Source organism: Dermacentor silvarum, chromosome 10 (genome assembly GCF_013339745.2).
Source record: "Dermacentor silvarum isolate Dsil-2018 chromosome 10, BIME_Dsil_1.4, whole genome shotgun sequence".
NCBI lineage: Eukaryota > Metazoa > Arthropoda > Arachnida > Ixodida > Ixodidae > Dermacentor > Dermacentor silvarum.
The window spans coordinates 114,112,734-114,124,910 of NC_051163.1; the positions used below are offsets into that span (position 1 = coordinate 114,112,734).

General features: G+C 48.5%; 1 protein-coding gene across 2 annotated transcripts in view; it reads right to left on the reverse strand.

The window, feature by feature from the left end:
* Positions 1 to 12,177, reverse strand: part of LOC119466498 (OTU domain-containing protein 5-B) — a 37,454-nt gene that overhangs the window by 8,345 nt on the left and 16,932 nt on the right. Inside the window, exons 5-7 of one of the 2 annotated variants that reach the window (XM_037727011.2) lie at positions 10,826 to 11,163; positions 8,784 to 8,991; positions 2,666 to 2,824 (exon numbers count right to left, since the gene is read on the reverse strand). In XM_037727011.2, coding sequence (XP_037582939.1) covers positions 2,666 to 2,824; positions 8,784 to 8,991; positions 10,826 to 11,163 — 705 coding nt within the window. The remainder of the gene's footprint in view (positions 1 to 2,665; positions 2,825 to 8,783; positions 8,992 to 10,825; positions 11,164 to 12,177) is intronic. The other variant, XM_037727012.2, reaches the window with a different exon arrangement.

The window sequence follows — 12,177 nt, forward strand, 5'->3', positions numbered from 1 at the left end:
GAAAAGTCTGCCAAGCCGCGTTGCTTGAAAAACGTTGTCTCGTTGCCTTGCGACTACAGAGCCAACAAAAAAGCGTGGATGACGCGACAATTGTTCACTCAGTGGCTGCTGCAGCTCAACGACACAATGAAGAAGAAAGACAGAAAAATTCTCATCGTTGACAATTGCTCGGTGCATATTGTGAACGTGCGATTGACCAATGTAAAGCTTGAATTTATGCCCCCCAATTGCACTTCTTTGCTCGAAGCTTTGGACCAGGGCATCATCAGATGCGTGAAGACCGAATTTCGGAAGCGTCTTGTGCAGCGCCTCCTGATCAATATTCGACTAAAGCTGCCCACACAGGTAAACATACGTCAAGCTGCAGAAATGCTGACATGGTCGTGGCGGAACGTCAAGGCAAGCACGATCAGCAACTGCTGGCGAAAGGCAGGCCTTTTAAAGGCTTTACCTACGCCACAAGACTGCGACTGCGAGGACACACAGGAGCTCAACCCACAGCTTTGGGATGAGCTTACCGAGAAGCTCCCCGTCGGCACCGCGGTGACCTTCGAAGATTACATTGACAGCGACAGCGCGGCGGCTACATCCGCAGAGCTCACCAATGAGGACATCGTGAATAAAGTGCTAGAGCAAGACGATTGCAGTAGTGACAAGACGATACCGACACTGAATCAACACACGAAGAACAAAGTGTTTCCAGCTCAGATGTTTTAGTTTTTCTAGGAAAGACGCGATCATTCCTTGGGCGCTGTAAAGATGTCCCCGATGACGTTCAGAGGAAGGTCTAGGATGTAGAGGCGTTCGTCCTGCAGCGCGTGCTGTCTACTCGGCAGAAGAAGATTACAGACTTCTTCAAGCAATAAATTGTAGTTAAACTGTGCTCAGGGTTCTCGTTTATTATTTACGTACTTTACGCGCATCTGCTGCAAAGGTATGTAATTTTCGTTCCTGTGTTACATTACCGACATGAAAATATTGATTTTTCAGTACTACGATAATTCAAATTAACGAATTAAATTCGGCGGTCCCGCGAAGTTCGTTGTAACGAGATTTTACTGTAACGGTTTTGGTTCACATGCAAAAATTTTCGAAGCAAAGTAACAATAAAAACATGCGATAAATTTTTCTCAATAACTGAATTCTGAATTCGGAGATCATGCTCAGTGCCTTGAGTCAAGGCACTGAGCATCATATGATCTCAGAAGCAGCATGTCATCGAGTGTATTTGCCGTAAGTGGAGACTATGCTTTTTGAGTGCGCCGCAACGAGGATATCATTTACCGGACCACAGAAAGACTATAACCATGAAGTAGAGACAGTTTTGGCAGACTTCGTTCGGACGCAGTCCAGTAACGACAGAAGTGCTGCAAGCGAAAGCAAGGGAACTTTCAAGGGAGCAAGGCCTAACGCTAAAGGATTTCAAAGCCAGCCCAAATTTATGAAGCACTTCAGCTTCAGCCTTCGACATCACACTTCAATCACCCAGAAGTTGCCAAGCGATCTTGAAGAAAAGCTGGTAGCTTTTCAGCGCTATGCGCTGCGAAAGAGAGAAGCGACAGCCTTGGGCAAAGCAGCAACGCTGACCAAACGTTTCTTTTGACATGCCAGTGGCGTACACCATCAATGAAAAGGGTGCCAAGGAAGTGAAGGTGCGCTGTGTGAGCTATGAGAAGCAGCGTGCAACCGTGACATTGTGCTGCACAGCTGATGGGCATAAACTCCTTCCTTATATGATATTTAAAAGAAAGACACTGCCTGCTCGGGAAGATTTCCCAAGAAACATCACTGTCGCGTGCAAATGAAAACGGTTGGATGACGGGTGCCATGGTAAAAGAGTGGATAAAGATTGTGTGGCGATGGTGTCCGGGAGCCCTTTTGTCGAAGAACTCGCTCCTTGTCCTCGGCTCATACCATGGGGCACTTGACCGACAACGTGAAGGCTGCGTTCGCCCAAGCGAACACCGACCTCGCAGTCATACTGGGCGGCATGACAGGACGGTTTCAGCCACTTGATGTCTGCATCAACAAACCCTTCAAGGGTCGTCTGCAAAAGTACTACATGGACTGGTTGAATGACAAAGACCATATGCTCATGGCAACGAGCCGCATCGAATGAGCACTGCTATCGCAGCTGGTGGGCTGGGTAGCTGCAGCGTGGGACAACATCCCAGGAACTTTGATTGTGCACTCCTTCAAAAAGTGCAGCATCTCTAATGCGCTTGATGGTACTGAATATAGTGCACTGTTTGAAGATGACAGCGATAAGGAAGATAGCGATGAGGCTAGCAGCGATGACGACGTAGAATGAGCTCGGCATGTTCAGATTCAATAAATGCCGTTTTTATTTTGTGAACGCTGTCCTCCTCGCTTTTTTGTTCAGCCTACTTTCGAGGCAAGCTTTTTTTTTTTTTTCTGGCTTCGGACTTTCGGAGAATGACTTAGAATCGGGGTCAGCCTAGATTCGAGTAAATACGGTATGTGAAATACGAAGCGTAACTGAATATCATTCGCGAGATGCATGCAATGCCATCAAGCTACACTAAAACTTGCTTTCTGCAAAGTCAGTTTACGAAATGGTGACGCCATTTCTATTAACCCCGCTATCACGCTGTTTATTCTGGTTGGTAAGTGATGGCGACAGACTGCATGTTCTAGTGCTTACCAAACATGGACGGTGGCAGGTGGTTGAGGAAGGAGGCCGTCTCGATCAGAGAGAAACCTTCCTCCTGCAGCTGCAAGTGTGGCGAGCTCACCGAGGACGGCTGCTGCAAGTTGTCCTGAGCCTTAGAGAGGCCCGAGCTGCCTGCCTTGGGGCTCAGATCTGCGCACCAACACGGGCATCCACACGTGCATCAGCAGAAGGCCGAGAAACCACACGTCTAATACGGCATCATGTTTCTCTTCAGTCCTCCAGAGGCATAGCTCTATTTGTAGCTGTTATGCTAGTCACCTTCTGGTCTCCCCATAACGCTGCTTCTCTTTCATGAAGCAAGTGCAAACAAAGGGTTCAATGCATGGCATGCATGGCTATGGATTGTGAAAACTGCATGAAAATATGTGCACTGCGTATAAAAATTTGACATCTCTTGTCAAAGCCAGAGAGAGCAAATCCACTCCTAAATTCACAGGCATATTGCTGAACCCGAGGATAGTCTTGTCTACCAAGCAAAGCATTAGTCTCATCACGTACAATAGTTTAGTGGAATCGCTTTAGAGTACCTTATTTGACCAAACATCCTGTAGTATCTATTTCTACATTCTTTGTGTAATGTTTTCTTATGTTCTTGTATCTTCTTGTACAGCACCATTCTAATGTATTGATGACAATGTCTTTCTCCAATGTGTGTGCCCATCAGTGTTGTATGGAACGGCGTTCCTGGAACTAGTTCCTTTTGGGAGGAACGGAGGAACGCTACTGTTCCATTAAGGGTCGTTGGAACTGTAACGGTAACTCGTTACGTTTATGAAGAAACGGCAGAGGGAACGGCATTCCTTCTGTAAACGTTCCATGGCATTGAACAGACGCAGGCACGTACGCAGCACATTACGCAGGGTGGATGGGCGACCACGTGAGGCGCAAAGCACTACCACTTGCCTGTCACGTGACTGTGGGGCATTTTTTTTTCGTGAGTTCTCTGTTGTATTTTTTTATTACTAGACTTCAAGATTGTCAAGTGACGATCCCTCCCGTAGTTTCTTTCCTCCATGCCGGCCTGCCGCAAAGGAACCATGACCTCAGGATCGTAGCGCCACTCGAGGGACATTGCGGCGGATGGAAAGTTTCCAGTCCTCACGGGCACCGCACCCTTCCAGCCGAGGCACAGGATGAGATTTCGCGATACTCGCTAGTACCAGTTGACTACCCGCTGTCGCAGATGAACTTCGAAGGATTGAACCAACTTTTCCTCAAGTACAACACGGCAGTACCCTCAAGCGCTTCAGTGGAACGGCTCTTCAACATTGCCAACTAACGAAAAAATCACCAGCCCTTCCCGTAGAGAAAATGGGGGTAGGCGAAGCTTCTGGCAAGACTACGCTGTTGCAGGCGTTCAGCATCGTTTGCCCTAAACTCAGGGTCGGCGATTCTTCGCTAATGTTAGGACTCAACATCGCGCTTCCGCAACTCTGGGTCCGCAGCTCTTCGCTGACATTTCGCCTGGGCTTTGGAAGCCCTCACTAAAATCGGCGCGTCGACGATGAGCCCTTTCCCGAGCCAGTTCGTGGCGCCGATGCTCAAACGCAGCCTGCTCCTCGGCGGAACGCACCACGCGTGGCCCTCCCATCCGGACGCCTAAACTGATCTGAGGTGAGGGAAGCACGGCGGAATGAGCACCAAGCCCCTTTCCTTTCCCCTCCCCATGACACACCAAGCAACCCTGATTGGTCGAGCACGTCGCATGATCTGGCGGCCGGAGCTGAAATACGCGGCCCCAGTATGAGCCCCACGTGATTTCTTCCTTTATTTCCTTCTTTCTTCCTTTCTTTTTTTCCTTCCTTCCTTTCTTGTCCCTGGCACACACGCGCATATCCAATGCGGCTATGCGCCACATGTGATTTTATCGTTAATCGTGACGTAACTGACGAGCATGTGACGTTAATGATGTCATGACCTATTAGTCATGATAGTCATACATTCGTACCCTTCCATGCCAATTTTGGTATATACCAAGGGAACGAGACGAGTTTGACACATTTTCGATAGGGTTTTAGCATGAAACCACGTCTGTCCCGCACCAACATCGAGATGCAACTCTTGCCGAGTTCAAACAAGGAACTTAACTAAGTTGCGAATATGTATTAGGGGACATTTCTTTTTACCACTCACACGGCAATATTGATTTAGCATTCATTAAACGCCTATGTATTGTTTCTTTCGATGTGGTTTCTTGTGCAAGAAATGTAATTAAATCGGTGCATGTGAGTAACTTTCTATTTGCACATCTGAAGCGCAGTATCCTGACTACACATTTGAATACCAAAGTGGAAATTATCATATGCGTTGCACTTGTAATAGACGAGCACAAAGCTGCAGTTAGACATGTCTGGAGTATGTCCGGTGCTCCCTGAAAAAATTCTTATAGGAGCGTTCCTTTGTATTCTTTTTATTTCCAGATAATCTGCTGCCGGCGATGTTCAAATTCGTATAATATACGTAGTTCGATGTGAGTTTTAAATTGCTCATTTTATTTCACCTCAGGATTTGAGACACTATATTTTAATTAATCATAAAATGTAACGTTAATGTAACAACACGTTCCAATATTCGAAGTGCAACTGGAACGCGTTCCTGTCGCATTAAAGGAACTTGTAACAGGAACTCGTTTCAATATTGGGAAGGAAAGAGCTTTTCGTTCCTGTTTTAGAGCAACGTGCATAACGCTGGTGCCCATATAGTATTGCATTCATTACTGCAATACTTTTACTGTGATGTGCCTGTCCTGTTTGGACACTGTTATGGTCTACAGTATGTACTAAATGAATAAAAGTAATTAATATTTCACCGACCCAATATCCCACTACAATAACAGATTGCAGTGAGCATCTAAACAACCTGAGCTGTGACAATGTCTTTTACCTTGGGTGGATTCGCCACAGCACTGGCAAAAAAATACCACCGGCACTGCTAGCTCAAGAGCAACACCCCATTCTAAGATCATCCAGAGTAGAAATGAAAGACAAATGTCATTTATGGTAGTACTAATATCAGTGCACCAGGTTAGGATGCATCATTAACCCTATAAGGGTCAATTTTTTTTTCTACAGATTTAGAACTTCAGCCCTGAAGGCCAAAACGCTCCCTGCACTCGATGTGCTGAGGCGTTCAGTGGCGTGCGAAAACATTCGCGAGATCACGCACGCACACTTTTACGCCTTCCAGGAGGCGATCGTTGACCACTTGGGCAAGAAGAAAATGCACAAGAGTAGCGGAACCCCGTTGATCCGATTGCTTTCTGAAAGGCATAGATGTGCGCGCACGTGATCTCACAAATGTTTTCGCACACCACTGAACGCCTTAGCACAGGGGTTCTCAAGCATGGTCGCTCCAGGGAACCCTGCTAAGCTCCATGAAGCGCCAAGGAACGCCCCCCTTCCCCCCCCCCCCCACGAATTAATACGTATGTCCTAAATAACTGAATGTCGAAGGTATCAAGACAACAGACAAATGCTTAACTACGTCAACACGCTTTTATTTACGCAATGAATCGGCAAATCCTGTTTATATTTAGCACAACACCAGTGCGGAAGCTGAAATTCTCATCCTCTCATAACTGGTTAGCGCTAGCAGCGGTGAAGGCCTCGCGCACGTACATCCCGATTATTTTTTCGCCAGTCAGCTGCTCGCCAACAAATTGTCCATCCATCGCGATGTAGCCGGTGCTCTTAATCTTCGACAGCTCTGCACTGAGTCGAAGCAAAACTATTTCTTGCCGCAACCGCTGCGGACGAAACCGCAGCCGCTATCGACGCGATCATGGACGGCGACCTTGCGGTTCAGAAGGCAGGCGGCCGACGCACGCACCAAGTCAAAACGAAACTACCGTTCGCTGCAAGGAGTGCGGACGAAGCCGCGGTCGCTATCGACGTTACCATGGATGGCGACTACGCAGTTGTGAAGGCACGCAGCTGACGCGTGCATCGAGTAAAAACGAAACTACTGCTTGCCGCAACCGCTGCGGATGAAACTGCGGTGGTTATCGACGTGATCATGGATGGCGACTACGCACAGGGCAAGACACACGATGCGATTTTGCGTGCGATTCGTCGTACGACGCGCCGCATCGGCCGCCGCACTCAACAAGTTTTCAACATATTCTCCTGCAGGCGGCGGCGGACCGCCGCCGCCGCATGCGACCAACGTGTTGGATATAAAAGGCATGCGGCATGCCATCAATGCGGTGTTACGCGCGGCGATAAACGCAAGAATAAAGTCTATAAGGGCACGATTAGGCACGAATCGCTCCGGCGTTGCTGTCAAGTGCCGCGTACGATTGCCGCTGAGGACCATGGCGATGCGGACTGCGCCGCTTCGTTTCGGTTGGACGCTAGCGCCGTTCTTTCTCTAACGGCGCGTATTTAAAACGTTCCGCGCATTTTTTTTTTCTTCATTTTTAAATTCCTCCAACGTATACGTCAGTGCGCACGCAATCGGCACCTACGCTATCTACAAACGGGAGAAATGCGCATGTTGGTAAATTACGGCCTCCGAGATTCAAGTACGAAAGCTTAGGCGCGCTGCCCGTTTTCGGAGGTTGGATGGCTACAAGCTGTTTGCGGATTTATTGCCCAGTTCGCGCGTTGCTGTTACGCGCTGTGCTGTGCTTTTTGACACACGGGCATGAATAATGGAGGTTCTGTGGATCGAGCGCACCTCGTTTTCGCCGTTTTAGCCACTTGGTGACGCGGAAACGCGGAAATTTATCAGTGGCTCGCGGAACCCCGAGCAGGGGCCTGCGGAACCCACTTTGAGAACCCATGCCTTAGCACGTCGATTGCAGGGAGCGTTTCGGCCTTTGGGGTTGCTGGTGCGGTCATCGTTGCTGCAGCGGTCCTCGTATACTTTCTCGTTAGTGAAAGCATCATCTAGGCTGTGATCTGGTCCGGTCCGCTCGACGTAGGGACCAATGAGAGACTGCGCAGCCACGTGACGCAGCCGTTTGCTTGGCGACTATGGATCCCGCCCAGATCCCACTGTGCCAGCTTGTCTGTGCTGGTCACTCTGCTGGCTCGGCCACCGCTGCTGTTGCTCACATGTTCGGATCAGCCGATGTTTTTCGTATTGTCAGCAATGTATTTCAGCCAGGGAATGTTACGAATTCGTATAACACCGAAATTTGTACCAGCTGTGATCGTATCACTGGGGTTTTACTGTACTGGACCTGTGTTTTGCGACAATCTTATTTCTTGCATAGAAAATTTTGCTTTCCAGTTTTTATCCAAAATGCAGAATGGCTATTCCAATTTTAGGGCAGGTGGGTTATTGCAAGGCCAATCTGTGCGACAGACACAAGGACCACACATCACGTGACTCGCGTTGCAGGAGCCGACAGTAAAGAGCAAGCGCCGACCGCTCGGTTTCATAGTCAGGTTTAGGTGCAATTTGCCACCTGTCAATGATACTACAATCTGCAGAGTCATGGCAAGTCCGCACGACATAAAACCAACACGATTTGTGTGCCAATTGGCGACTAATCGGTCCGATCTTCGCACTTTACAAAATACACACTGCTTATGTTGCCATTCCATCTGTCTGTGTCGCATTATTATTTCGATTGGTCCTGTTAACCTGGATGACCCTTCTACCGACAGAGGCGGCCCCGGTCGTGGCGGCGCCATTCTGCGAATAGCGTATGGGTGCTGTATGTGTGCGATCTCCACATCGAGCCGACGTCGAGGAGCGCTCGCAATGACAAAGTCCACTAAAGCGTCAGCTCTCATCACTCCTTTTGCGTCGAAAACGGAGTGAAAGGCTCGCTTGGGCAGCATCGAGCATGAGGGGCTCTGCGGGGCACACAACATGTGGCAATTCGCGAGTCTCTACCCCGAATGTATTGAATATGTGAAAAATCTATTAGATATTCAATTCATTTATCGAATTATTCGGACATTCACTATTCGATTTGATTCGGTGATATTCGAGTATTCACAAGCCCCTACTTTCAAGGGTTGTAGCAGGGTCCATTTGTTAACATATGTGGCCAGCATTTGAAAGAAATGGCCAGCATTCGAGCGGCTGATCCCATGTGCATTGGCCAGATAACCAAGCCGCAAATTTGGCTCACCTTTGCCGTCCCCAGCATGGGTCCCACTGTCCGACTGGTCCGACAGCGCTTGAGCTCCTCCGAGTGGAGGTGTGCGGGGACTGGCTCGGGACCGTGGGGAGGCCCTACCTCCCCGTGGAGAGGATGATGCTCCAGATGCAGCGGTGTTGCCCCCAACGTCCACCAGGGGGGAGAGGCTTGAGCTCGATGTGGCCGTGGCTGACCGGGTCTGTTCACGGCAACAAAGAGGGACAGGCATATGCACATCTGAAAAGCTTCATACATGGTCTGCGCAACGTCTGCATTCAGACTTCGCATCTGCACAATGACAGGCCAAAGCCGTGGGACGGACCAAGTGTCTGCCAGAAGTTTTCTGTTGTACGACACCAAGAGAAAGCAGTGCCCCATCACTCGTATTGGTGCTCTGTCTGGACAACAGAACACTGTTTGTTGCGGCTGTGTCTATGAAGTACAAAGTGTCTACATATCACAAGAACAAAATTGATGTGCACCAGCTAGCCTACCTTATTGCTGATAAAAATTAACGCTTTGACTGTACCCAATTGTGCAATTGTAAAAATTTGCAGTGCATCAAGGCTGTGTAATATGTCACCTTTTGCACTGAAAATACTAACAATCCTGTGCAAATACAGTCAAACCTCGGTATAACGAAGTTGTACCTGCAGCGAAAAACTTCGTTTTACCGGTATTTCGTTATATTGAGGTTTCGTTAATTCAATAGAACTAAAATGAGGAAATAAGAATAGTTGGTTACATTGCTAATTTCACTCAATCGAGGTTCGCTATATCGAGGTTTGACTGTACATAAATTGCTTTCCAAAAAGAATGCGCAATTTTTATTGAAAAAAAAAGTTATCTGGGATGCCAAATGTGTGGGCCTTTCTGTTTCTGGGCATACGACACGCAAGTCCCTCCGCTGCTTCTTTATTTACACGTGCAGGGCATAGCTTGCAGGGACGGAAGTGTCCAAGCACTGCCTGAATGGGCAAAACCACTGAGCCTACTATTCCCGTGAACAGAACTAAACAGTGCGCATTTCCACTGTCAAGATGCAGTTCTGACAATGGCCTGACCCTTTCGAGCCTGCAGCTGGCTATCAGCAGATGTGTGCAGTGCCTCGATTTTAGTTGCATGGGCAGTGGAGACGCAGCGCACAAAAAGAGACGGAAACAAGAATGCCAAGCAATGTCAAGCATGGTACGCCAAGTTCCCAAACATGCGAACAACCGCTAAATCTGGCTTTGCTTATGACCTCTGCTCTGATGGTTTGTAGCAGTCGAGCAAAATATAACACCACTACTCATATGTCTACGTCAGCTTGAGCACCGTACAACGGTGTGATATGTGTGCCATGCAATGCACGCTACTTGGAGAGAACTGTCAGGTTCTTCCACCACATGACTACCACTTTAACTAGCAACAATTTTCACCATCTTGCATGTGCAATATTGTTATCGACCTTTGCTTTGTTACACTATGAAGCAGTGTATCTAGCCGTGACATACCTGCAACCTGAAAAATTCGTAAAATCCCTGAACACAACACCTAGGAGGGAGGGGGGACGTAGTTGCCGTCTTTCTTCTTTAACCTTGCACCGAGCACACACCTTTGAGGGACACATACGCACTGCGTTAAGATCCTTTTACCTTTAGACGCAACACACAAGCAGCAGCAGACTTGGAACAGGGGAAACCGAGAAGGAGCACACTGTTTTTTAGATCACAGTGACCTTACCAGCTAATTAGCTGTTGCTGATTTTGCCGTCTTCAGGAACTTTCTCGACGCAAGTACCCCTCTGGCGTCCTTTCACCATCAAATAACGTGCAACGAGGAAGACTGTCAATTTTCAAACTTCACACGAACAGAAGTGATTTTTCTTATAACTTGACGCAACCTTCGTAAATTTGTAATATGAGCCGAAATTCGTACCCTTTATGAATAATTCGTGAGGAGCGGCAGGTATGCCATCAAGTAGTTCCCGTGGCAACATTAACCGCAAGTCTACCAACCAACCAGCCCACCAAATAATGGGAGATGCCCACCTTCTTGCGGGCCCGCATCTCGTTCTCGCGCAGCCAGTGCAGGTAGGACTCGCGAGCCACCTGCTCCTCGAGGGCCTCGCTGGTGGCCTCCCAGTCGGTGGCCCGCAGCTTGTCCTCCAGCATGGCCTGCTCCAGCTGGAGCTCCTCCGAGGCACGCAGGGCCTCCTTCACCAGCGTCTTGTCGGCCAGTCCCGGCTTGAACGAGGGCAGGCCCAGTCCCACCCCCACCGTCGCCTTGTATGGGTCCACAATGGAGTTGTAGTGCACGTTGCGGTGGTAGCTCAGCCGGATTGGCTCGTTGTCAGACTGCTGGCCCCCGTGGAAGATGTTGATTGGCTCTGCACACAGGTAGCCCCTTTCCTCTCACAAGGGTGCTCCACGTGAATGGAACCGCGTTTATGACACTACTAAGAGCGAAATTTGGCGCCACCACCTATACACGCTACCCAGGCAGTAAAACTAACACCAAATCAAACAAGGAATAATCTAAATAATGCAAACATTCGCCAGCTAGCCTTTTCTATCAGTCAATTTTGGGACACGTGCTGCACAGATATGTGAATTCTTTTTCTGTCGACAAAATAGATGGCAGCCTGACGCAAGCATCTCCAGTCTTTTTATTATGAAACACCTCTACAATTTCTCAGTTAATTTGCCGCCCGTATCTGGGCAAAATGTAAGTGCCCATAAACACAGGCCTGCAACCACAACTATGGCAGGGAGTTGGGACAGGGACAAATCACGTTCCCTGGGCTTATTGTTGATGCGGCTTAGGCCAACATACGACTTGTCGCAGCTAAATGGCGCCTGGTACACTAGAGCGGTCTGGCACGAGGTGTAATGCTCCTTGCGATTCATTTGACAACCACCCTCACTGTGCATATGAACAGGTACGAACTCACCCAGATTTCAGTTCCTCTGTTCACATTTCATGTGACTGTACACCTCAGTGCAAATGCTTGTGTTTGAATTCGAACAGTTTTTGCTAATTAGGAGAGGAAGAAACATCACTATGCCCACATCGCAGATGCGGTACTGCTGTGACAGACCAGCCAGTGGACTGTCCATTTTGGCTGCTGCCGAAATGCTGATTGTCTGGCCTGGAGTACCACTGAGGAGAAGACAGATGACCCCAGCAAGTGGGGTACATCAGCGGGGTACCCAGCCAATCAGCAGGGGCCAAAATAGACAGTCTATTAGGTGGACTCTTACAGAATACCTCTCAGCACTGCTGTGCCACCTATACTTCATTTCACACATAGCAGGAAACCTCGTGGAGGCTAGAGCAACTTCTCACATTACCTGCATTCATAACCAAACACTAGCACATGCCACACGACAGCAAGAAATAG